Genomic DNA, 25,993 nt, shown 5'->3' with positions numbered 1-25,993 from the left:
ATCAACTGCGCTCCAAAAGCAATAACTTTCACTCTCAATGTATTAATTTTTATATTTATCATATTGTTGTCCAACACAAACACACACAAACAAACATTTTCTGGAAAACCCAAACGAAGTAAAAAACTAAATACATTACCGCAACAACAAAAAAGTCAAGTCAATACGTTATTGAACCGAAAATTGATCTGAGCTCGTTACATTTGCCTTGTGTCGGAGACGGAATCGGAGTCGGTGTCGGTGTCGGTTTCGGTGTCGGCCATACTGACGGCAATAAAAAGAAAGTCTCTCCCTTTGGCAGCAGATCATCAGCTTCAGATTCAGATTCAGGTTCATTGGAAGTGGAAGTGGAGGAAAGTGCTGAGCAGACACAGTTCGATTCGCTTCATCTGAGTGGGGCCCATTGTGGCTTAACGTGAATCTGAACCCGAATCCAAATGCGGCTCCTCTATCTGTATCTCTATTCGAATCGGAAACTTGTTATAATTGATTGTTGTGCAGCATCATCATCATCATCATTAGAAGAGTCTTATTTGCCGCACATTCAACAATGGGCCCAACGATGCAATGTGCATTGTACTGCACGGAATCGACTTGATTGAATGAAGCAGCAATTGTTAAGTGAATTGGGTGGGGCGTGGGGCGTGGGGCTGGGACTGGGGCAGGTGAAGTATGCATGTCTAATGGGAAGTTAACAGAAACTTGGCTTTGATTGGAATTCATATTGGGCGATACAAATACTGGTCTATCAGCAAGCGATTCGATGCCATTAGCTCTTTAGTTTGAAACCCAAAAATAAAAATGATTCGATACATAATATTATTTCTATGCACTTGATATCTTTTATTATTTGTAAAATGTATTCAAAAATATCGTGTTCTTCATTTACGAGGCTCCACTGCGTTGTGAGTCAACTCCTGGAAGTATACCACAGATACAGTATACTTCTTCCGCCGCAAAGTATGCACCACATTTGTGAACCACAAAACATTTTCATAACTGTCATGAAAATCAGCCACGAAGTGCACTGCTATCCCGTATCGTGCGGCTTTTGGGAATCAGCAGCAGCAGCAGGAACAGCAGGAGACATAACTAAAATATAATTAGCGACCAAGTAGCAAGTAGACGGCAACTGCAAAAACAAATCTTTAAACTGCTGGCAGATGCCACGGCAACCGCAAGTGTGTTTACTTTTGACACGCACTGGTGAAATCCAATAGAAATATTTTTTAATTATAAAACAATTAGATTAAAATAAATTAAACGAATCGCTGGGCTCAGGCAATCGATAAGCCATGTGAAGAAAAACAACCGAAGAAAATAAACAAGAAAACAAGGCCCAGTGCGGTTGAAACGCAAGCGAAATTTGTGCCGGTGAAAATAAATAAGTTGCAGCAATGCAACAGTGGCAAAAGCACACAACAGATGCCACGTAATTGGCAGCAAAATAAACAATACTATTGGAAAGAAAATAAAACCCATTTAAAGTAGCAAATGGCTTTAATTGCTCGCCTATTTCCAGGCGACTTACATATCTTGCATGACTCTTGACAATTTGGGGCTGATTGACTGCCAGAGAGTCAATTTGCCTGTCAGCCTTGACAAATCCGGCGGTCATTCAGGTGGCCAACACCTTTTGCGGCTCAAGATGGGTTAGATTATATCTAGAGTGAACAATTCAAAGAGCAAACCGAGTGCTCTCAAAAGGAATTAGGCTTAAAACTCTTTCAATGAGCTCGCAGTTGGATTGCTTCTCATTGGAGTGTAAGCGCGAATAGCTAAGCAATTTGTTGGGAATGCAGTATAAACTTTAGCCCATGGCGCTCTTGCATTCTGGCCCAAAGACAGACAAAGTTTCGTCGTCAACAAAGTGGCCAAAACTTTTGGGGGTGGCTCAGGAAAGTCCTTGCAGGTTGCACGAGGTTAAGAAGTAAGCTTCAATTAGCACTGGTCGAAGCACTTGTTGAGGACCAAGAAGCTAGATCATGCATTCAATGTGCGAATATAATACAACTTTTTTGTTGCAGTGATACTTTTAGAATTAATTATTAAATTAATTTCAGTTGCTAATACAAGAGAAAATAAAGGGTTCGGGAAGTCATTTTAATTATAATGAAAGGAAATGTTATTGGGCCAACTTTTAGTTTCACTTAAGTGCGGCCACTGTGCGTACCACCCCTTTGGAATATTGAAATGAATGCCAATTAAGACGGGGCGAATTTTCAAGAGCCCAAAACTCCGTTGGCTGCCCCGCCCTGTAGCTTAAAATGGATCCAGTTGCAGTCAAGGATCATTAAACTTCGGTAGCACACGAAAACCCAAAGACATAGAAATCTGGTGCTGCGGATGGGCAAGAAGATGGATGAATGGCGAATATTAGCGTTATCGGATTACCGCTTTCGGAATGACCGACCGCCCGCAACAATTTGCAGCGAGCCGCGTCGTCACTTTCCTTTCAATGACTATCCTCGGTCTGGGCCTGGGCTTTGGCCTGACATTGGTCCGCGCCTCGGCCTCGGCCAGTCAGTCCGGCGCATTGTTGCAATGGCGGAGCAGATGCTGCTGCTGCGGTTGCGAGTGGTTCACTTTCTTGGTAAACAAAACCACGCCAAGTCGCCTCGCATTACTTGTGCTTTTGTGGCCATCGCTGCCATTGACCGGCGCGTTGGCTTGTGCGTTGCGCTTTGAGCTCGGATATTGGGTATTGGGTGTCAAGTTGGCATCGCTGTGGGATGACCAGATTATGGTTATTACAATAGAAAGATAGGATAACTGGATAGATGGATAGCTCAGTTGGATGGCTGCAAAATGGTGCCGCAGCAAGAATGGTCGAGGTCTGATTGCCAGTGTTACTGCCTCCAAATTGCAGACAATGCCGCAGCGGCTCTGCCGCAATTATTTCGCTCACTCGCGATGGTCTGCGTGCCAGTGCCAGCAGCCCAGGTGGATTCTCTGCTGGCTGCCTCAACGCCTCAAAAGTGAATATTTATTAGCTCGCTCATGATGCATCTGCCTCCCGTTACATCCCCCGCTCCCGGTCTAGTGTGCAACAGAATGTAACTGAGCCGAGCCGCCGACGCGCCGCTGCGGCGATCTATGAAAAACGAGAGCTAATAGTTCGTTTCACTTTTCTTTCTTATTATTTATTTATTTATTGTGAATTGTGGCGCTGCATATGCTGCCCGTCCGGCGCAGGCGACGAGGCGTGCCGTGCCCACATACTCCTGCTCCTCCCAGTACCATTGCCGCTCCCGTCCCCGTACCACAAAGTTGCAATTTAATTGTCGACTGTGACTACTGCGAGTACTCACTGCAAAGTGCTGAGTGTTGTAGAGTGTAGAGTTGTTGTGTGCCTTGCTTTTACTTTTGCCTGCGAAAATTATTTCTCGCAAATTACTGGCAAATTAATGAGCAGTAAATTAGCCGCATTAGTACAGCGGCCGCATGCCGTTGACGCCGGCGGCGCAGACAATTTGCCTGGCCACGTCCACGGCCAACGACCAAGACTCATGTGGAGTTCCCTGCACCTGCACCTTAAAAACTCTGACTTTAATGTCATGTGGTTAATGCAATTGTCGGTAATTAGATCACCCTATGACCCTTTTGGGAGTGGCTCCCCATCCCGAGCAGATGAAAAGAAGCTCCATGCAAAACAAAACAAATTTCAGCCAGGCGAATGCACTCAGGGATATTATTACAGTGGGGCGAATTTGGTTTTATCAACACTAAATTCAATCGGCGCTGCAATGCCGATTGGTAGGCTGTACTTATAGGATCAATTTATTTTGTTGATGCCAACTTAAATTACTACACCCAGAGAAAAAAATCCCTGCATTTTTAGTATTAAAAGTCAGATTTAAAAATGAATACCAATATATTTTCTACAAGAGTGGAAATTCTAAAAATAAAATGTTAAGGATTGCATTTTGACATTTATTTCAATTATTAAAAACTCTTTTAAATGCATTTACGTTTAAATCAAAGTGAATTCTATTTAATGTTGTTAGATAAAAACCGAGCAAATAGTGAAGGTGTATTTTTTAAACTCAAAATCTCCTATTTTCAATCGTTGGGTATAGCAATCAAGGCACATGAAGACCAGTTGGAATGGACTTTTGTAGAACACCATATTGTTTATTCTGGCATTCGATTGTTGAAGCGTATCGTTAGCTAATTGAACATGAATTTCGAACTCCAACTAAAGAAAATGGTTTGATTTGTTCGAATCAGCTCCACTGTGCACAGAGTGACGTGGGACTGCATAGCATCAGAGTCAGAGTCTGATTTCTGATGCTGCGGCTGCCTGCTGAGCGATGGCCGTCACTCAGCTGGTTGACTTGAAATCAAAACTGTAGCAAAATTGTTTGCGAGCAGACTTTATGGTGTTGCATTTGTTGTTGTTGTTGTGGCAGCCGCTGGGGCTGCACGCAGCCGGTGTTAGATGCTGCTGCTGCTGCGGCGGCTGCTACAACCACAGATGGGGGCTGCTGCTCCAATAAAACTGAGTTGCATGCAACGTCTAGTAATTAGTCTTTACAGCAGCGTGTTGCAAGGCGCTGCATCAACTGCCAACTATTCGCGTCCCCGTCGACAACTATCCATGTGAAGGATACGCCGCGCTCGCCTCGCTCTCGTCCTTTTTGCAGTGTTGTGTTGTCTTCCAAATTAAACAAAAAATAAACAACTATCATTAAAAAAAATGTTGCCCTACCTTGCTGCCAGCTGCTTGCTGCTGGCTCTAAGCTGCCTGCAGCCAACGACCGCGGCCATCCACAAACGGAGCGGTGCCAACGCGGCCAACGGGCTGGGAGAAGAGTCAGCGAGCACCGCCCACTCCCACTCAAAGCATGCGCCTAATCCGACAGGGAGCGTCGAGAACACGGACCTCTTGGATAAACTGAGCTGGAAGTGCGCCAACAATGCGAGCTGTCTGTACGGCGTTGCCAATGGGATCATGGCCTCGTACCGACGGGGCGAAACCATCAAGCTGGGACTCTTCGACCTGGTCAGGCTCCCCGACCTGGACGCAACACACAAGCACAAGTGGGGCACAGGCCGAGGCCTGGCCAGCTTCATGGACTTTGTCAGTGGCAATGCCGTGCGGGTGCCCGTTGGCCCCATGGTCTTTAGTGTGCAGCGATCGGAAGACGACACTGATTACATTGAGGTGGCGCTCCTGAAGAAGGCCTCCAGCGGCACAGGTAATGAATGACAGGAACCCAATCAACACTTGACATATGTACTCGTACATGTGTTTGACAACCAAACAACCAAAATTTAGCTCTGTTCGAGAGCCATCACCAGCTGCTTCCACTTGGCATGCAACCAGTTACCGACAGGCTACATATGTCACAACACTTTAGGCTTCCGACCCAGACCCTGCCTGAGTTAAAACTTGGCAGAATCCTCTATTACATTGCCTGCTGCATATCAATGAAATTGGCAGCCCAAACTGCCATTATTTATCCTCATTTAGACCGACGTTCGATACACATTAGACTCAGGATCCCATCAATCATATCACATCACATCACATAACATCAGAGAACAAGCCAAGCCAGTCCTGTCCTCTGTCGTACTATTACGTATACGTACCGTAGCCATTACGGCCATAAAGCATAAAACGTGTCTTGTTTCTCAAATCCAACTACAGGGCGGCTGCAGGGCAACGGCGGTGGAGGTCTGCTCGGAGGCGGAGGTGGCAGCGGCCTTGGAGGCGGCGGTAACGGGGGAGGCGGCCTACTAAGTGGACTAGGAGGTGGCGATAGCGGAGGTGGGGGTGGAGGTGGAGGAGTCTTACGCCGACGACATCAGCACCAGGACAAGAAGCAGTTCCAGATGCTCATACCCATGTATCTGGCAGCGACAACATTTGGTTGGACAATGGTGGCCGCCAAGGCGGTGGGTCTGCTCACTCTGAAGGCTCTAATCCTATCAAAAATCGCATTTGTCGTGGCCGCTATAGTCCTGATCAAGAAGCTGATGGATAATGCCAGCGAAAAGTAAGTCTGCCGATCTTTTAACAAGTCTCTTTACCTAGTCCGACTTTGATTTTACTAGGATGATGTATCAGTTTCCGGAGCAAACTCCCTATATGATGCCTTATGGGATGGACTATGGTGGTCTTCATGGCGGCGATATCTCTCCAGAGATGTATCCAGGCTCGCTGCATCATCTGGCAATGGCCGGCGGCGGCCAACTGCCCGGTCATCCTGGCCTGGAGAGCCTCAGCGCCGAGAGTCATCTGCACTCACAGGTCTCCAGCGACGGCAGCAACCACACCCAGGTGCTGGCAGCTCTGGGCGGTCTCGGCGGCCTGGGCCATAAAATCAAACGTGAGGACTCTTGGATGGCGAAGAGTAAGTGTAAGTTGATGCAGTCCTCTCGATTTTCCAGATAGCCATGGGTATGGGTTGGGGTGGTCCTAAGTGGTCGCGGCGCCATACCAGATATCGTGGCCGACGTCCAGCCTATTCTTCCCTCGCTAAAATGAACACTTTCAATACGTTGGCGGAAGCTGCTGTGGCGGCCGAGGCCAGCATAGAGGACGACTATGAGGATGATGACTGAGCAGTGTATTTATCTATTTTATTTTTTTCTTGGCACGCGCACTTGCTGTATTTTGGGATGGTGTCCTGTCCAAAGCACTCTCTGCGGATCACAAAGTCAAAGCACAAACACTTTCCGCAGAGAATTTATTTCTAAAATGCGTTATTCACATTTCCCATTATATGGTTTTGGATATTTCGACTTCCCCCTCAAATTTGAGGGGTCTTCCACTACGAATTGCATACTTTTCAAGCGTATGGAGTGTTCAATGCGTCTCGTGTCAAAAGTCTTTTCTATGTTCCTTGCATATCTACAACAGAAAGTGTTAGAAATGAATGAAACTTTAATTCAAATCAACAGAAACACACTCACACCTCAATGAAAGCTGAGTTTCCTGAAAATATTGTCACTGAATGGAGTCTTTAAAAGGCGAATGTGTACACACTGGTCTCTATGTCTCTGTGGAAATCGTTGCATACTTCGCAGCTGACAGAAAATCTTAATTGAAAATAAATAATGGAGTCAACTGGAACGATTTTCTCCGTCTCTAATACTTTTTAACTCTTAGGAGACACTCGGGATAGAGTTTCTAGGGGTGTGATTATCACACCTGGGCACGCCCTGATATACTAAATTTTTCTCCACTACCGATGGCCAACTATTTGCACTCAAGAAAGCAGAAAAGCTCTGATTAAATATCTCATCTGTGTATGTTGCAGCCAATCCAGCCAGGCGACCACTCATCTATAACTACGTCCAGCCGCACATGCCCTACTACCGCTCCTGAGGCGATGATTAGGCAATTAGTGCAGCTGGCCCGCCCACCCCAATGCCCGCTACCAAAGACCGTAGACGCGTCGACCAGGAGGAGGAGGAGGTGAGGAGAAGGTTGTTCTGCTGCCATAGGAGGAACAGCGGACGTGACACACGATTGCGAAAGATGAGGGATCCCACTCGCCCGGCCACGTGGAGTGCTTTAGGCTGCTTTTAATTTAATGAGCTTATTTATTGTTATTATTTATTATTTATTCTTAATTTAGTGAAACCTAGCGCACACGTTTAGTCTAGTTCAATGTCTCTGTAATTAGCAATCAAATGCTACAAAAACTAAAAAAAAACATTAAAGAATGGAGCACAAAGTTGTTCAGAAATTAAAATGATTCGGGTATAATTTTTATTTATGCAATAAATATTAATAAATACATACGTTAAAGTAAGTATAAATAAATTACAAATGAGAGAATGAGCATCATTGAGAAAACACACAGAGGGAAAGTAAGTGAAAAGAGAGTGAAGAAAGAGAGCAATTGTGCAGGAGGAAGAGAGAAAGTGGAGAAAGCACAAACTACCTACCATGTAGAGATACAAACAGAGATTCAAAGGGGTAGATGGAGACACAGAGAGAGCATGAGAAAAGTTTCCCTAAGCCGTCAGGAAAGTGCTGTTAAGCAGAAAACCCAATTTAGTTCATTCCTGATCTAATAACATAAATAACAATTGAATTGCAGTTGAACTACTACTTTTATTGCGTCACCTTGGCCGGCTGCTGTGCGCTGTAGGCCATGTCCTGGGCGTGGGACTCCTGCTGGTGCTGCACCTCTTTCGCCAGAATATCGGCCGGCACATCTACCAGGCCCTCCACGAAGCCGTCGAAGGCACGCGCCCAGCCGGAGCTGTAGCTGTCGTGGTGGGAGGGCACCTCGACAATCGTCTTCTTGCTGGAAAGAAGCTTCTTCAGCGATATAATGACCGCCAGCAGCAGGGCAATCTTTGACACAATTAGAGCCTTTCCGGCCAGCAGGAATAAACCCTTAAGCAGTAAGGCGCCGACCATGCCCGTCTTGGCCGCCATCATCATGAGCATGGGACCCATGTTCTTCATCTTGCCACGACCCTCCTGTAGTGCCTCTAGGGGCCGCACGGAGACGCCAATATTGAGGCTGCCCTCCGGATCGCTGTTCATCACAAAGTCGGCATTGTCCGTGAACTTGTAGCGCAGCGAACGTGACCGGATGTACTTCCACATTTTGTTGGCCATCAGCAGGGCAAACGTCTCCTCATCGGAGCCCATGGAACGTGCTAGCAACTGGTTGACCTCCGGGTCATCTGGTACCATCGAAATGTTCCTACGGATGCGACAATACAGCTAATGGGACACTCGTCAGCCTCCCACCACCCAACACCCACTTACCAGTTCTCCGTGACCTTTACTCGGTCGCCCAAGTCCAAGCGAGTGTTCAGGTACAGGTGATTCATAACAATGGACATCTTGATCATCCTGCAGGCACGGTCATCCTCTTGCCTGCAGTTCTGTTTCAGCTTGGCCAGCAGAAAATCCTCGATGTTCCGCCGCTCATCATCGGTTATCTGGAATGATCGGAAATGGGGCTTAATGGGGGACAATGGATGAAGTTTGGCTGCAGGCTATCTTGTGGTTGTCCATTCTGTTCTTCCTTTGAGTGCGCAAATCCCGATAAAACAAAACGGTCCCCCACTGACTTTGGCTTTCGCTTCTTATTTAGAGGGAAAACTTGTATCCTTGTCACTGGCAAGTAATGCCCAATGTTATCGCGGAACTTTCCTGGACCTTACCGTGAGGATGCCATCCCTTCGCTTGCTGCCTCTGGCCGATACGAGGACGAGGAAGAACGCCAGCAGCGTGCAGACCTTTAATGTTTGCATGGCTCGGACCTCTTCTCTGTCTTTTGTTTTGTTTCGGTTAGATGTTTTTCTTTGTTTTCGGATAGCACTAAAGTTGTCTGCCACTTATTGTCTTTACATATAGTCGTATTTGGTATATCCTGGCTTTATCCTTTTAGCACTGAAACACACACACTCTCAACACACACAACGCCCGCGTCTACGCTCTGCTCTTTAATGTCACGCCGTCTGCTGCTCTGCTGCTGTTGACATCGTCGTCTTGATAGAAAACCTAATGCGAATTTTCCGCCAGTGACTTCGATTTTATATGAAAAGCGACCAAAAGCATTGCAAACACAAAACAGGCCTCTGCCAAAGCCAGTGCCAGCGACGCCGGCGTTTGTTTTTGCAGGCAACTGTCGACTGTCGTTGAAGTTGTTGATGCTGCTGGCTGGAACTGGTCCCCAAAAGACGTGAGAGCCTTGGCCTCAGCCTCAGCCATAGCTAGAGCCACCAGACTATGGACCAACGGACCAATGGACGCGCTCGTTTGGCCAGTTTCGGGAAATTCTGCTCAGTTTCTGGGAAGCTGCTACTTTATGGCCTTGTCTCTGAACAAGGCATGGCACAGGCCCAGGCCACTTCTGGATTTGTTTTTGCCCGACGACAAGTTCTCTTCTGCTTTTGTTGTCTTTGCCGCGTGGGTTGTCAAGAAAAACAAAGACAGCGGAAAGTAAACTTCAGACCTAATTCCCAACAACAAAGAGGCCAATTTTCCCACACACAGGGAGAGAGAGTGATAGAGGGAGAGAGAGAGAGAAAGATAGGGGGAAGGGAAACCAGACTGCAATTGAAGACACGCATGCCAACATGAAAACTTTTTAGTGGTTCCAATTAGTCAAAGGTTCGCCATTCCACATGAAGCAGAGAGTAAGACAGTAGCGCAGTAGAAGAGAGAGAAATTTTAAAATTCTAAATTAAATTCAACCATTAAAAATACCTAAATTCGAAACAGATAAAATGAATTAAGTTTGAGTTCTTTATCCGCATTCCGGTAGCCATTAGCGACAGACTGAAAATTGTATGCATGAACCTCTGTTCCTCTGCCCAGCTTATCTGTGGGGATGTCTCGTGGGAAAAGCTCGTGTTATTTTACCCATTGATCTGTGGGCACCCACGCCCACCCTGGGACCGCCCTTTGTCGCTACCAATTTCAGTCTGCCACATGCCGGTCCCCGTTATGGCCACAGCGGGCAGCATGTACAAGCGCCTTTTGCTTTCAGCCGGGAAAGATTAAGAGTAAAGAGGAAATAATTTATAGCATTTATTACAGTTTCCACAATCGCCAGCGAGAAAGGGCGGAACACCGTGGCACCCCAACAGGTGCTCCATCCGCTGGCCATTTATCGAGCAAATTTCCATCCATTTTCATGCCAAGACCACAAAGTTATTGCACACACCGAAAATTGGCGGTCAGCCGCAAGAGGTGTTTAATTTTCCGCAGCGCTGGAAGTAGGCTAGTGTGGACAGTGCTCTACCAAAGTGGGGCGACAGGCCACGAAAGTTGGCGGAGGGAGTGGGGCACAGTGGCACAAACCGCTATGCGATCTGTCCGTAAACCGTTGCCTGTGCTGCGCTGCGCTGTTCTGCTCTCCTGGCACATGTGCCCGGCGATCGTTGTATCTTTTTTATGTTTGTGTTGCATCTTTGTGTGGCTCAAAAATCAAACCGCACCAAAATCACAAATGCGTCCGCCCAATCCAGTTGCCGCAGCAGGCACTTCTCCTTCTCGGCCTGCTCTGGCCACAGGCAGAGAGTCATAACAATTTCTCAACAGCAGTCGCCTGCCTGCCGGCCGCCGGGACGCTTTCTTTTGGAAAATGTGGTCCAGTCGACTCCTCCGACGGTGTCGACGAGTGTGGAGCGTTGACAGCGCCAGACAGTGGCAGGCAGCAGCCCGCCAATACCCCTAAATTGGTTTTGGCTCTGGCATTGACTTTGAACTACCAGTTCTTAAGTTGGCCAAGACTGAGCAGCCGGGACGAGAGGAGTTCGATTAGTATCACCATTTTGAAGGGAAGTTTCATTGGAAATAATCTAATTTTTTAATTGGATCTCCAACAAGAATCACTTTCTGTTGCATAGAATATTACTCTTAAGATCCTGAAACTTCAACATATTCTTCAATATAGAACTCATAATTATATGTATACAGAGACGATGGAGCAACCCTCGCGTGTCCAAAGAAAAATATAAAAAAAACACGCCAGGCCACTTTTCCTCAGTTTTCTCGCCTCGGTATTTCATTGCCTTAATTAAAAGCTGCATTTTATTTGTAGCAACTTCAAAGCCAGTAAAAGCAGAGCGAGTGCAGAATTTGGAAAAACATTTCGCAGTGAAATTGTTACCATTAATTAAAAGGCCCCTCCTACTTTTACTAGACGCCACCTATTTTCCATTTAAAGTTTAGTTTTATTTACAATTAGCGTAATAAATATTCTTATAGGAATGCAACAAGGCCGAGGGCCAAATAAATAACAACATGTGGACAGTGCTCGGATCCACATTTAGCTCTTCTGTGGCTGCTGCTGTTGGGGCTCGGCGGCAATGTCCTTGCCGGTGTTGCGGCCGTAGTAGCCATTGTAGGCCGCCTCCTGCGGATCGCCGAAGCTGACGGAGTTGCCGCCCACCTGCTGCTGCTGCTGCTGGCCCTGGTAGCTCTTGCTGTAGTAGTCAGTGTAGGGCTTGGCGAAACTGGGCTCCTGGCGATAGGGGAAGGATCCAGGTGCTCCGTGGCCGCCCCCCTCGAAGTGCTCATGGTGATGGTAGTACGTGGCCGCACCGACTCCCTGTGGCGTGTATTCGGGGAAAGTGTTCTTGCTGCCGAAGAGGCCGGACAGGCCGCCGCCGAAACCACCGCCAACTCCGCCTGGTGGTCGGCAAAGTTTGAAGTATGCGAAGAGGCCGGGCAGGATGATGGCAGCGAGACCGAGGATCTTCTTCAGACCAGCAATGCCCAGAATGAAGGGCAGGAAAAGGAGCAGCTTCAGCTTGAAGATCTTCAGCACCAACAGCAGGGGAATAATCATCTTCTTCAGCTTCTTGCGGGCTGCACAGAAAAAGGGAAAAAGGGTCGAGAAAGTTGATTAGCGGCCGGCAGTCAGAATTAATATTTAATGTTTTAGAGGACTTACAGAAGGCACCCGCGCGCTTGTTCTCAACGACATCCAGTTCATCATCAATGTCGTTGCCAATGAAGCGGGCCTCGTAGCGGCCAGCCTCGGTCAGCTCCTCGGGCCACTCAACCTCCAGCGCCGTGGACTTGATGAATCTGTAGCAAGAGCAAGAGGATGGAAACGTGCCAGAGAATTAGAATTTGCATTTTCATAAAAATCTCATATTTTATGCATAAGCTTGGGCGACTGTGACCAGCGACCCAAATTAATTTGCATCCGGCACGGCTCGGCCACGAGCCGTAGTCATTTGGTTAATTGTGACAGCTTACCGTTCGGCCCGACGGAGGGCGAATTTCACCAGCAAATTCCAGTCGTCATCCTCGCCACGCGGCTCCTCGGAGTACTCGAAGGGCTCCTGCAGCAGGGAACGCTGCTGGGTCTCAGGCAGACGCACGACGCGAGCAAAGTCCGAGAGGCTGTGGAAACGAGTTGGTGTTCAGTGAGTCAGCTAGGAAGTGAATCAGTCAAGATTGTCCATCCTTACCGGTACTGATCTCTGTAGAAAATCTCATCGAACGTATTGAGGGCTTGGGTCTTGAAGCACTCGGAGAGATCGCCGCCCAAACAGTTGCTGTTGGTGCGTGCCAGATACGGATCGTTGTCGTTGCCTCCCAGACCAAAGATGCTCAAAATGGAAGAGCGACCACGCTCCTCACCCACTCCGACTGGACCAGTCTGCGACTGCTGCTGCTGGAACTGCAGCGTCTGTGTCTGTTGCTGGATTTGTTGAGGCTGTAGTTGCGGCTGCGGCGCATACACCTGCTGGATGTTGTTCGAAGACTGCTGGTCGGGCAGGCGGAGACCTTCGCCGGCCACCAGGCCCATGCCGACTGCGCCGACTATGGCCAGCAAGGCGATAGCTCTCATTGCCATGGCTGAAAGCAGGAGAAGACACAGTTTTAGACACGTCCGTTGGCATCAAGCTAACAATAATTGTTGTTGACGTCTCCTCAGCCGATGTATAAACAATTTTCGTTCGTTTAATTGACACTGAACCGGTAAAACAGCGTCAGCCGAAGTTTTCTCTATCACTCTCAACGTTCGATTATGTTTGACTCTTCGATTTTGTCACGCTACGCCAAAACAACTCGAAAGAAACCTGACTCCGAAATCCAAACTTTTTTTGGCAACTTTTACACTCAGACCAGACCATTATCTGCTCAGTGGTTTAACGGATCGCATCGGCTTTCTGACTCACAGCTGACACACTTCTCAGCGGCGTAAAGGGGCGTGCAGGGGCCGGTCCGCTAAGACTAAGACGATGGTTCATCTATAGCGCAGCTTCGGGCCAGCCTCTTAACGCTTACGCTTAGATGTAATAACTCTCGCTTTCAGCTCACGCTGCTCGAGCAGCTGCTTACTGCAAAGCTGCCACAAATTTCTCGCACTGAGCTTTCTGTGGCCGAAAAAAAAAACTACACACAACACGAGTACAGAAGAAAGCCACAAAACCGACACAGAGAGGTAAGTTGGGTTCGTGACGAGCGCCCAAAGTGAAATGCAGGTCGAACCGGTTGTGTGCGCTTAACCCTTTGGCAGCAATGAGGCGGCAAATGCACGTAATTGAATTTTGTGTGAAAACGCATAAACAGCGGACCTAATGTGCTTTAAAAAGGTCCAAAAAAGTTTGGTCAGGCAGAAACCGTGCATTAAACCGTGCTTAATTTGATGCTCTTTCGATGCGGACTATGGGCTAAATTGGGTTTATTTGTGATTCATTTTATTTCCAAATTGCCATGTCTTCAACGTACTTGGACACTTGTGCCATCGATTCATGGCCCACTGTCGCCCGACGCCAACTGACTTCAAACACGAAACAGTTCGTTATGCTCCAGGGGCTCCTCAGGCGCCTAGTCTCGCTTGCTTTCGTTTCGCTCCTCCATTATGGGGGGATGGCTACGAGTTTTGCGATTCACGCTCATCAGTGTGCCGATTGTTCGTCAATTGGAATGTAGCTTGGGTCGCATTGGTGGCCTTTTGAAGGGTCATCTCCATCTAATGTGGAAGCCAAACGAGCGCAATGCTTTGTATTGGTTTTACCAACATTATGCCACATAAATTTGCCACGAAACTATTATTTGATACTGATAAATTCATAGAAAATGTCACAATAATTCAACAGCTGTTGGAACTAGTACAAGGAAGCGGAAACTAGTGCCATTAGGACAACTTTTAATGTCGCAACTTTTCCGAGAACATTTCCTGTTATTATATTAGATTTGTGTAGAACAGCGAGTAGGAAGCGTTTCCGCAACACGAAATGGTATTCGCTAGCTGGTCTTTTCTACATCAGTTTTACATGAAATTTGGTAGCCGAAAGTATGCAACACTATTTTAGTGATTATGTCAAGTCCAGGTCTGTATCGTGTATTAACTACATTTGTAATTCGATGTCCCAACATGTAATCCCAACTAATCGTTCTCAAAATAATAAGATACGAGTATCTAATAAGCTTGTATGTGTTGGTACCCACCCAAGGGCTAGATGAAGGATTAAAGGTCAATTTCTGTTGCCCAATTCGCGTGGGGAGTATTGCTGAATTACTGAATAAATTAATGATTCATGGCCACATTTTCTTCAGTCAATGTACTGCGAATGTGATGTTGAAAGCGAATCCAAATTTTGGTCACTATGTCGTGTTTGTTTATTTGTTTGGCTTTCGAATTTGCATTTGCCATCGAAGGTCAATGAAATGTGGACGGGTATTACAACATCATCTGAACGATATATGGAAATTATGGCTTTATCGGTTTCCAGATAAATGCAGCTCTCGGGCATAACTGTAAGGCCGCTTAAAACTGGTAATAATAACATATTACACTGTCAATGCGTCTTGACTTATTACGCAATGCGCCTGACAGTTCATTTCACTTCACTTCACTTGGCTTTTCGCCGTTTTCACTGTTTGGTGTTTCGTTTACCTTTTGTTGTTTCCTATAAGCGCTTGAGGGTGGTTTATTTGGTTTATCCTTAACGGCTGACTTAAAGCGACTTTGCCTTTCTGCTGGCTTACAAGCGACTGTGCCGTGGCTGCTGGCCGGCAAAGATTTTATATGAAATGCGAGAAGTTGCAGAGGAGAGCAATCGCAGCAGCAGCAGCAGCAGAAGAAGTGGCACAGGCAGAGCACCTCAAGACAACATGCACAAAAAAAAGAGTCAACAGACAATGGCCCAGACGCGTCGTCGGTTCCAGCCCACAATGATGATGGTTGAGAGGCAGAGGAGCCCGAGCGATCAACACGCTCGAGCTTGAGGTAGGTTGGGGGTCGAGATACCCGATCGATGAGGGCTTGCTCTGTAGGTGTGCGACGTCAACGACTTGTGTCCGGCTGGGAGAGCGTTCGTGTGCCTTGAGAAAACCCCAAAAATTATTGTGGCGCACGTCGAGGCCTTGGCTTTAATTTGAGTTTGATTTAAAGAGACAACACCGCCGCTGTCCGCTGTTCGGGTGACTCATCCACACATGGATCGGCGGGAAAAGGTACGTCACTCCCAGCCAGGGATTATGTAATTTTCGACTGATTGCCACACAGGCAATGATTGCTTTTACTGAGCTCCGTTTTGCTGAACTGGTTTGCAAACGCCCACAAAAGGGGCGCCACAAACATTGCCAAAAGTCATGGCAAATGTGAACAAACTATGGAAATGGCTGCATCAGCATACAAGTGTCTGTGTGCACCACATTGGCCGAAAGCTGGGCAGGGCTGTGGGGGCAGTGGTGGCAGTGGCGTGATTACCGCTGGGAGCGGGAGCAACTGCTACTTGCAACCGGGAAAAGCCCCGAGACTCGCAACATTAATGTGGATTTTCCCGCATTTCGATGCTGTGGCAATCGCCGCCTCTGAGATTGTTCCTCCAATTCCCTGACCGACCACACAATCGTTCGCCAGGCGGAAATGGTTCAGCATGTCGGTCGTTCGGTGGGTATGCCTCAAAAGCATGGCTCTGCTCCTAGAATGTCAAGTGTTGTGGCTGTGACGCAGGCACAGACCGATGACAATGGAATCGTGGGGCCACTGTCAATCTACTTAGCCTCAGCCTCCCAATCCAATGCAAATGTATTACACAATTGGAAATTGCATTCTCCACTTGCCCTTCAAAGGATTTTTCCAGCGGGAAAACAAATCTGAGGAAAGTGCGATGAATATTTACAATCAGTCGACAGCGAGGCTTTATTTACGAGTATTTTCGATGATTCGGAGAAACATTGGTTAATTAGCTTATTTTCGGATCACGCCATCAGAACTGGTATACCAGTGTAGTGAACCCATGCATTCACAAAAATATTTCACACTCTGTTATACATACATATATATAAATAAATATATAGGCGAGTATTTAAAGGCAGTGACATAAAAAAATAAAGTTTATGTTGCACATTACTTTTGAACAGCAACATGAAAATTGTATTTGGTTTTATTTTTTTTTTTAATTGTGTTGTTTATTATTAATAAAAAATAACACAAAACTGTTATACAAACTGTTACAGCTACTTCCATAATCGGCTGGGATAAAATTCGAATGATAGGATTAGTCCTGGAGCGGTCCTGGGTCAGCAGCATGTGGGTCTTTATCCCGGGAATTCTCTGTCAGGTTCTCAGGGCTTAGGTCCATCTTACATCCTCCTGTTGGGTAGGTCCGCTGGGTGTAGCTTGGCTACTTTACGGAGGAGTCTGGTACTGGTAAGTCGCCTGTACCTTACAGCATGGCCCTCGGCTGGTCCATTTATAACGTCGTCAACAATTGGGACTGGAGTTGTCGCAGATCCGGATGTACCAGTCTCCTCCTGTGCTGCAGTTTTCTCTGGAAGGTACAGATTCTCGTAAGGTTTGTTTCAGCGACAATAATATTTCTTTGTAGGCCTTGCTTTTCAGCCTAAGTTTGTTTTTATGCTTAAGCAGACAATACATCTTTCGAGCCTTGCTCCGAACGCTTCGGATGGCGGCTACCGAAAGTCACGCTGCCACCTTGAGGGTCTGCCCCGTTTGCCTTCGGACCGTGGTGGGCTTTGGCATGTCGTGGGTGAATGGGAGTGTAGCGTCGGCCAAAGCACACTTCCTTGCGATGCTCTTGACCTGATGGATTTGGTCGATGATGCTGCACCATCCTGGACGACGGAAGGTCCTCTCTGTCAGGAAGCTTTTGACTATTTCGGGCAGCTGGGGGTTGAGCAGTACCTTGAGCTTGGCGAGCAGTCCCTCGTGCCTGGTAATATCCGGTTGCGGATATTATACCAGCACTAATTGGATTCAATTGGATTGATACAATAATTATGGTTTTACGCAGCAGATAAATTAAGTTCCATTTTCAGTTATTGCAGTTTCAAACACAGCTTAAAGCATTTTCGAATAATTACACTTTCATTTTCACTTTGCAAAAGTGTTTCCAAAAACAACTTCGTTAAAATAAATCAAATAATTATTGTTGGAATTAATTATGCAACCAGCAAACGGAGTGGAAATAATCAAATTGTACACTAAATGAAAAAAATCCAGTACGAAACAGCTGCAGAAGCGAATGGATAACTAACACAATTGAAATGTAATTATTTATAATGAATTGAAGCAATTGAGTTCTGAGGAGACGTATAAAATGGACAGTCAGGGCCCAGCTCCAATCAATGGGAGAAATATATATAGAATTTATGGACATCCACACATCATATTGAATTAATCAATCATGAATGTTATAGGGTATTTCGAGGAGTGGCCAACAGACTCCCTTTCCCAAATTTCTTGGTAGTAAAAAGGACAATCAAAGGCCGCTTAATTTATCAAATTATCTTGATGGTACAACATAACTTTATTGGTTATTTATAAATAATGCTTTGAACAACTTTTGATGACTACGTGGATAACAACAACAGAATAAATTATTAAAAATACGTTAGGCTATAAATAAATACTATACTAAATTCCTCTAAATGGCTAAATATAACAGCATCATCCGTTGCTTGGTGCTCTCGTGCTAATTAAACAACTAAAAAGTTTTCTATTTACAGCATGTTAATGGAGTCCCCTTCCCCTCCCCAATCAACCAAAACCAAACCCCCAACAAGCCCCACTCTTGAGGCAGACCTGGCCGACCTGGCCGCAACAACGTCTGCTGACAGCTGCCTCCGGTGGAGCGTCTAACGAACTTGTATATGGCTAGGCTATCTAAAGTACGATTTGCATAATTACAGCTCGAGTCCCCAGACTTCAGACATTAGACAACAGACATCAGACGTAGTTTGACTTCACTTTTGCGAACTTTTGCTGTCATTGTTCCGCCCATCCGATTCTGGATGCTGGATGCTGCTCCTCGTCTACGTCAGTTTACGGGCCTGGACCAATTTGTTGATGTCGTTGTAGGTGGAAAGCATTGCTGGATTCTCGAAATCCTTGAATTCCGTGCACTTGACAAACGACTGCTCACAGTCGACGCCATCCTGTCCGTCCTTGGCCGCCCGCATGTACTTGAAGAAGCGCAGGATGTCCGGATTATCGGAGGTGGGCTTGCGCAACTCGTTTAGCTCTCTGAAAGAACATAAGTTTTGTTGAGACTAATGGGGAAATTCATTCCCTAGCATACTTTCCGGACGTCGTCGTACTCACCGACTCAGCTGCGCGGACACCAGATTGCTATATGGAGCATACTTCGCGGGGTTGGAGTACATCAGACAGATGAGCTTTTCGCGGCAGGTCTCGTTCGCCGAGTTCAGCTTGAGCTGAGCGAACACCGAGTCCAGACGCGACAGCAGCGGACTGTAGAAGGGGTCGTAGTTGGACAGCAGCAGCGAGGAGTTGGGTACCTTTTGGAAGCTCTGGAATGTGTTCATTACCGCCGGCGATGGCTTCTTGGTCATGCCGGGGGCAGCTCCTGCTGCACTCGACGACCCCGACAGGCTCTGTGAGTTCTTGAAGGAGGCGGCACCGATGTTCTGTAGCGCATTGAGGTAGGTGTCCTGCATCATCTGCTGGCCGCCATAGCGGGAAAGGGTCGCCTGGTTGATTGAGTTGCCATTGAAGTTGGCATACTGGGCCTGCTGTTGGGAGGCCTCTGGGGGGCGCGAATTAAATTGTTGATTTATTATGCATTTATATACACAGATAAAACGCAACTAGCACCCACCTGCATTGTATTCGTAGGCTCCAGCAGTTTTGCTGTCGTCAGCCAAGCTGAATTTGCTGTCGTCGTCAAAGTTCAGAGTGTTGTCTCGGAAGTCCAGCTCCTGCGGCGGTTCCATGGGGCGGACAAACAAAGGCACGGAGCTGGCGGAGCCGGACGTAATACCTGGTCGGTGTTGAAATGTTGAAGACAACTGAAATTTCTGGGGAAAATTCGACAGATCTTACCCTTGCCAATCAGCCGAGTCACGCTGCTAACGATGGTCGGCAGGAACATGGCAAAAAGCACACTCTTCAGCACCTGTAATCCCATATATATGGGCCACATTATTTTCTTCAAGCCTGCAATGGAAAATCGTATGTTTTGTGTAATGAATTCCAGTCTTTATTCCTTCACGGCTTACCGCTGAAAAATAGAAGCCGGGCACTTTCCAGAGCTCGTGGGACATTGACCTCCACATTGGTGTCTTCCAAAATACTCCGTGTGATGCGCTGTGCACTCGTGTGATTCTGTTGTAGAGCAATCACCAGGCCAGGTGCGGGCTCATACTTGCCCTGACTGAAGAACTGCTCCACATATTCCATTAGCAGATCTTCCAAGCCCTTTAGCTCAGATTGTAGAGTGGCGGAGCTGTTTCCCTGCTGACCGTCAACTTTTTTTGCAGAAATACTCTTGGACTCGACCTTTGTGGCCGGAATTGCCTCTGGGCGATGCTTAAAGTTGCGCCGCCTCATGGCCACCGTTAGGCGAAGGTCACTCTCGCTCTCCGCGGGCTGGAAGACGCGATATTGTCCCGTCTTTGTGAAAACATTGCGGGATATGAACTCTGGGCTAATGTCGATGGGTAGAATGGGTCGAAACGTGTTGTCATCGTTGCGGGGCGCACCACCCATCGTTGTCAGGGGCTGACTGTAGGGTGCTTCCAAGTTTGATCTACTCGCCTCCGAAGCTTGTGAGGCAACCAGCCAGAGATGACACAGCACCAGAACGCAACAAAACAGCGGTCTGCACCGTCGCTTCCGGTGGGTGTTTGCTTTTAATTTTGCCTGCGTGCTTCCTGCTCCGAGAAGGGCTTGGCTCAACATTTTCATTATTCTTGTGGTTACTGCTCCTTCACTTGCATGCCACAACAGACGCTGCTTTCTGTACTCCGGATGCAGTGCACAGTCTCTGGAACGAAGAATGGCATCATTAAAATGCTTTATTTCACGTTTTGGAGCAGATTGGGGACTAACTCAGTGCCTGGCACACGATGGACGGCCACATTTAAACATTGTAAGAAGTTCCAGTCACGCACCCAGATCTTTCAAAGCTGTATGCAAACTCTATGGCACCTTAAGGCACGTGACAGGAAACCAAACGATTTGCTTGATAAGCACATTATGACCTTGCCAAGCGGCATATCTCGTAGGACGTATGTATAAGGCAGCTAATAGAGTTCGTACAATATGCACAGCTTTCCTTCATTCACTCCTGACCCCATCGAAACCCCGTTTTAAGGCTCTGCCAACTCGCTAATCAGCCTGGCAAAAACAAATGATTTTCTGTTGCCAATTTGACGGGTGTCTCTCAATTTAAGGGCGCGTGCCCGCCTCCCAAGCACCTCAGTCTTGCCTTGGCCAAACAATGCACGTCGCCAACTTTTTATTTGCCTTTGCCAGCCTGCGTTGTTTGACACGCCATTCACGCGAGCTTCACAGAGAGACAGTCAGACAGTCAGCCAGGCAGTCAGGCAGCGAGGCAGTCAGACTCAGGCTTTGCTCTGGGGAAAAGTGAAAATGTACACAGTTTTGTTTGTATTTACACATCCCAGCCATTTCAGCGGAGCAGCTCTTGCCAAGCATCGGGTGGAGCTCTGGCTGGAGCTCTGGCAGTGGCGTTGGCGTTGCCATCAGACGCCCAGATCACGTTATTTTCGTGTTGCATTTTCACTTTCGTTTTCACAAACGAACAGCGCCAAGTAGGTCCACAAACGAATGCCTTGAATGACGATTACTCGTACAGAACTCGGTTTGTTGGTTTCATTGCCGCAAATTGCGCCAAAAAAAATGCACACAGCGCAATGCCACTGCCGCCGCCACCAAAAACTTCTTGTTTGCGTTTGTTCAGCGATGGTTTCAGCTGACAGTAAACTTAATTGAAACACATGTTGGCAGGTAATAAGAACGCTTCATCGTAGTTTTCTGTCAAGGATGTTCAGCAGTTCGAGGAGGGAGTAAAGTCACTCCCTTTACTTTGAGAGCCAAGCAGGAAACTCCCTCTTTTATTGCCTAGAATTTTTTAAACAAGAAAACCTATTAAACTTAGTGATAACTTAAAGCACCAAATGAGATGCAGAAATGCCTCAAGATACTTTTTTATCTATGAGCTATCTTGGTCTGCGCTTTGAGGCTTGTAAATACATTCAAATTGAGACGGCTTTGAATGATCCGTTGACTGATTTAACGCTGGTTGCGTTTGAATGGAAACTCGGTTCGTTGTAATCGGATTGCTGGCCCTGGGGCTGATGGCGAAGCATTTCCCTTCACTTTGTCTATGCAGCGAGATGCATCTTCTTTTACTCGACAGTAAGCCATGAACCCTTCAGAGTAATGGAAACATAAGTATCATTGCTTGGCCATCTAGGGGCACCATTTATCATTTCTCATTCGTCTGTTAGTCGGAACTTCTGTTGTGCAGCTGCTATGGGGCTGTCCAAATATTTCACAAAAATATTCTCTGAGCTGATGTGAATTTCATGCTATCCCGTGTGGGCATTGCATTAATTATTCGCAGCCAGGGTGCTTCGCTTCAGGGCCGTGGCTATCGCTTTATGCAAATTTGTTTGAACAATTACAATTAGAACTTGAAATTGCCTCAGCTTAGAAGCAGCTACTAATACACGCACGTCATTTTCGAACCCTTTTGCTCCGCTCTATACTCCCTCTCGCCCGATTTTAGCCAGGTAAAAAGTAGGAATTAGTTATAGTTTGTGCTCGGTCTGCCTTCATGCTCTAATATTCCGCCCTGATATAGTTGAGGCAAACTTTTAGTAGTTCCAGCAGCACCAGCAGCAGCATTTAATCAGATTTGTTGCTGCCTCTGCCGCCTGGCTTTTACCATATTCTACTCTCTCGGGTGCTGCGCTCTGGTCTATTCTGTGCAGCGGCGCTCAGCCAAAACGAAGTTTCTCAATTAAGTCGCAAAAGTTTTCAGTGTTCTGACAGCCCGCGCGCCCATCTTCTGTAATACGCAATGATGTCTGGTTTGGTGCTGGGGGGCAAGTGGAGTCTTAGTCTCGCCAGCTCACCATCGGCACACACATATCCATTAGCTTTATATAAGAGTGTAAGGGTCATGAGGCTAATAAGCTGACAATTATCATTTGCGACACGCTCGTCCAACGACACCGACACCGCTCTCGACTACTGCCAACGCCAGCTGTGAAGCGACAAAGTACAAAGCACGGGCAGAGGCACGGGCAGAGGCACGGGCAGAGGCACGGGCAGAGGCACGGGCACGGGCAACCAGTTTGAAGTCGGGATTTGGATTTGAACTATAGAGTGTAGCTGGTTGACAAACGGCGTCCACTAACGGTCAAAAGCGGTCATAAAGCAACCGTGGTGGCTGCATCATAGCTGTTTGTGTGTGACATAACTGTTCCCTCCGGCAAAAGTCCGCACGCAGTCGAGAACAAGTTGGAAACGACCGCGAAACTCTAAGCTCTAAAGAGAGCCATGGAGGAGGTCTAGTCGGTGGCCAACATTATATGGCTTGACAAGTGCATTCACCCAAAGTTGCGTTGGCACAGCAGAAATTTAATGAAAATGTATTACTCGCAAGGTCATACCATGTAGAGAATATAAACAGACATAAACAGGTTCTTAAATGGAATAAAAACTAGAGCTAGTGGACACAGATCTGGATCTGTATTCCAGAATAATAAGATGTAATGTTATTTATATGAGATTGTTATTCTCAATGACTTCTTTGAATTGCACATTCTAAGTATGTGGATGGATGCGGTATACTCATACTCATACATACTCATACGCCTACAACCTAATTTTTGTCAGATACAAAGTAAAATGTCTCTGTCGCACAGTGTTATGTGTAATAACAGTTTATCTCGCTTAAGTCAAAGAAATAAAATATTATTCCATAACACCTTGCCCCGATCCTGAATGGGCACTAACTTTCTTTATAATCAAAATCCATTCCAAACGCGCTCTCTCTCTCTCTCTCTCTCTGTCTTATACAAACTAATGGATCCTACGTGAGCCATTTTGCCTTGGCTTGCTGGTTTCTCAAGACCTTTTTCGAATGGCTTTTATCGATTTTGAGTAGGACTTTCGATTCGGGCTGATCCCTCGGTGCGCTGTTAATGCAATTTCTCTGTGTTGCGTCAAATGGAATGATGTTTTCGCCAATTAGCTACCAATTTGGCCGGAATGTACGCGGGCCCATTAGGCGCTGATTGTTTTTCGGGGCGTCGTCGGGGCCTAGCCCGGCCACTCACCGAAATTGAGTGATTTACATGCGTGCCTGTACTTGTACACTTGTACTGTGCTTGTGCTGCTCGCATTTTGTTTAAATATTTTGAAGTGGCAACAATCCCTGGTATCATACATATGTGCGATTCGCTGCCATTTCGCTTTTGTTTTAGAAAGTTTCATCTGCGTCATTTGCAGGCAGTCAGGCGGCCATTTATGTCATTAAAACTGTGCTGTGCTGTAAACCCAAATTAAAATTGCTTTGAGTTTGCAAATGATGCAATCGCTGGTGGAGCAAAATGTTCATCAAATTACATTCAATTCACAGCCAATTCAGTGTCAAGCTCAAGTGAGCGGAAAACACATTTTGACATAGCCATGTACAAGGGCGGCCCAAGCCCGTGCCCACGCCCACGGAAGATGTCACTCCCACTCCGCAGGGAATGTCAGACTTCAGCAAACAAACATTTCCATATGGAAGTTCTTGGGGGTTGTAGATGTGTAGCAGAAGTGGATGTGATATGAATTCGGCTTGGATCTGCAGCTGTCGGATATGAGAGCACTCAAACCGGTGTCAGCCAAGAAAGTTGCCTCCCCAGCATCTCAGCATCTTCCGCACGTCGTTCGCATCCCGCAGGCGGGATTTTAAAATCTTTTGCAGCACTCACTGCTGAAATGAAAGTGCGAGTGGGGCAAATTGCAACCAGCTTGCAACTTGGCAAACAGACATGACTCTCGAGTGGTAGTGGTGCCATCTACCATCGAGGATGCACTCGACTAAGCTGCACCACTAACCACAATTCCACGGCTCACTGTCCAGCTCAACGGTAATTAATATGTGGTCTACAGCCCGTTAAGAGGCACTGATAAATGGGCGAAGCTCTCTTGCCGTATCATTTTCATAATTTTGCAGTTGATTGACTGCTGCGACTTTCTTGTGGGCCCCGTGGGCCCCGTGGGCCCTCTCCAACGGTGGTACGCATGACACACTCGAATCGCTGCCAGATCGAGGCAAAAAAGAAAGTATCGTAAGCGATGCGACGTTTTTCGATTGCCGGCCAAGATGAGCTGTTTCGGTTGATTCTCTTTGTCAGTTGGGGTAGGCCAGCTGGGGCTTACATAACAGCATCGCATCTCTTAACAATTAATTATAGAGCGTCCGAGCTTTCTTATTAAGTTCGCTGCCTGGCCAGCTTTCCAAGCCCACACAGCGGCTGAAATAGCGGCTTCGGCGGTGCACAGATACAGATACAGATGGAAACACAAATAAATGCCTTTAAAAAGCAAAAAAAAAAAAAAAAAAAAACAACAAAGGTACAACAGCCAACGTGTCGACAGTGAAATGTTAACAATCATTTTCGTTTTGTTGTTTAAACATTCTCCCGCGATAAAACAGAGTAGAGTACATGATTCATTAATTGTTAACCGAATTAAAGCTCGCAATCATTACTGCTATTGAGAATATCTCTCTGGGTCCATGATGGATGATTGCCATCGCAGTGGGTCATCAATTACAACTCAATTTACCTTCTCGTATAACGCACAGTACGAGTAATTCCGTCAGGAGTCGCCGCCTAATTGAATTTTTGCATGGACATTTCATCGGCGCAGAACTTTTCGCTCCGGCACTTTCTTCGCCAGACTTTCGTTTTGTTTCGCTCGTTTCGAAATCGGAATTGCATTCACTGCGCGCCAGTCAGTCGCCTCTTGGATTTGGCTCGGTGAAAATGCTGAACAAAGCTGACCGACGACGAAACCCGTTCACTCTTATTCACTTCCTTTGTCAATGCAATTACTGCGTTTCTATCGTTTCACTTCACTTTAAGCCACTTGGGGCGCTTGCGCTTCACTTCCAGGTCTCGCGGGAACAATGGCACCTTGGCGAAACTGTCGTACTAGCACACGCCAATGATTAGTTATATTTTGACATTTATTTTAATCAATGGGGCCAATGAAACGTTCAGGCACTCAGACACTCGGGTCTG

The 25,993-nt window shown here is 46.7% G+C and overlaps 4 protein-coding genes across 6 annotated transcripts; 1 reads left to right on the top strand and 3 right to left on the bottom strand.

The window, feature by feature from the left end:
• Nucleotides 1-4,699: 4,699 nt before the first annotated feature.
• Nucleotides 4,700-7,336, top strand: LOC6587738. Of its 2 annotated transcripts, none has more exons than XM_002013257.1 (4): nt 4,700-5,201; nt 5,654-6,002; nt 6,061-6,359; nt 7,269-7,336. In XM_002013257.1, exons 1-4 carry the CDS (start codon nt 4,700-4,702, stop codon nt 7,334-7,336), a joined length of 1,218 nt encoding a protein of 405 aa, XP_002013293.1. The 2 variants fall into 2 exon arrangements, with proteins under 2 accessions (XP_002013293.1, XP_026839897.1); XM_026984096.1 differs by having other exon boundaries at nt 6,061-6,365.
• A 735-nt stretch (nt 7,337-8,071) lies between these two features.
• On the bottom strand, nt 8,072-9,231 carry LOC6587762. Its single transcript, XM_002013256.1, has 3 exons — nt 9,142-9,231; nt 8,741-8,916; nt 8,072-8,675 (listed from the first exon to the last, which is right to left on the bottom strand). The coding sequence occupies exons 1-3, from the start codon at nt 9,229-9,231 to the stop codon at nt 8,072-8,074; spliced, it is 870 nt and encodes a 289-aa protein (XP_002013292.1).
• A 2,449-nt stretch (nt 9,232-11,680) lies between these two features.
• On the bottom strand, nt 11,681-13,830 carry LOC6587827. Its single transcript, XM_002013255.2, has 5 exons — nt 13,787-13,830; nt 12,910-13,300; nt 12,695-12,841; nt 12,384-12,520; nt 11,681-12,298 (listed from the first exon to the last, which is right to left on the bottom strand). The coding sequence occupies exons 2-5, from the start codon at nt 13,296-13,298 to the stop codon at nt 11,757-11,759; spliced, it is 1,215 nt and encodes a 404-aa protein (XP_002013291.1). The 5' UTR covers nt 13,299-13,300; nt 13,787-13,830; the 3' UTR covers nt 11,681-11,756.
• A 4,643-nt stretch (nt 13,831-18,473) lies between these two features.
• On the bottom strand, nt 18,474-25,993 carry LOC6587809. 2 transcript variants are annotated; one of them, XM_002013254.2, is made up of 6 exons: nt 25,536-25,993; nt 19,940-20,706; nt 19,764-19,877; nt 19,540-19,701; nt 19,023-19,467; nt 18,474-18,944 (listed from the first exon to the last, which is right to left on the bottom strand). In XM_002013254.2, exons 2-6 carry the CDS (start codon nt 20,625-20,627, stop codon nt 18,734-18,736), a joined length of 1,620 nt encoding a protein of 539 aa, XP_002013290.2. In that variant the 5' UTR covers nt 20,628-20,706; nt 25,536-25,993; the 3' UTR covers nt 18,474-18,733. The 2 variants fall into 2 exon arrangements, with proteins under 2 accessions (XP_002013290.2, XP_026850613.1); XM_026994812.1 differs by having other exon boundaries at nt 18,920-18,944; nt 19,000-19,467.

This window comes from Drosophila persimilis, unplaced genomic scaffold, assembly GCF_003286085.1.
Source record: "Drosophila persimilis strain 14011-0111.01,24,50 unplaced genomic scaffold, DperRS2 tig00000000-arrow-pilon, whole genome shotgun sequence".
Taxonomy (NCBI): Eukaryota; Metazoa; Arthropoda; class Insecta; order Diptera; family Drosophilidae; genus Drosophila; species Drosophila persimilis.
Note: the sequence above shows the minus strand (reverse complement) of the source record. Positions and strands in the feature narration are given on the sequence as shown.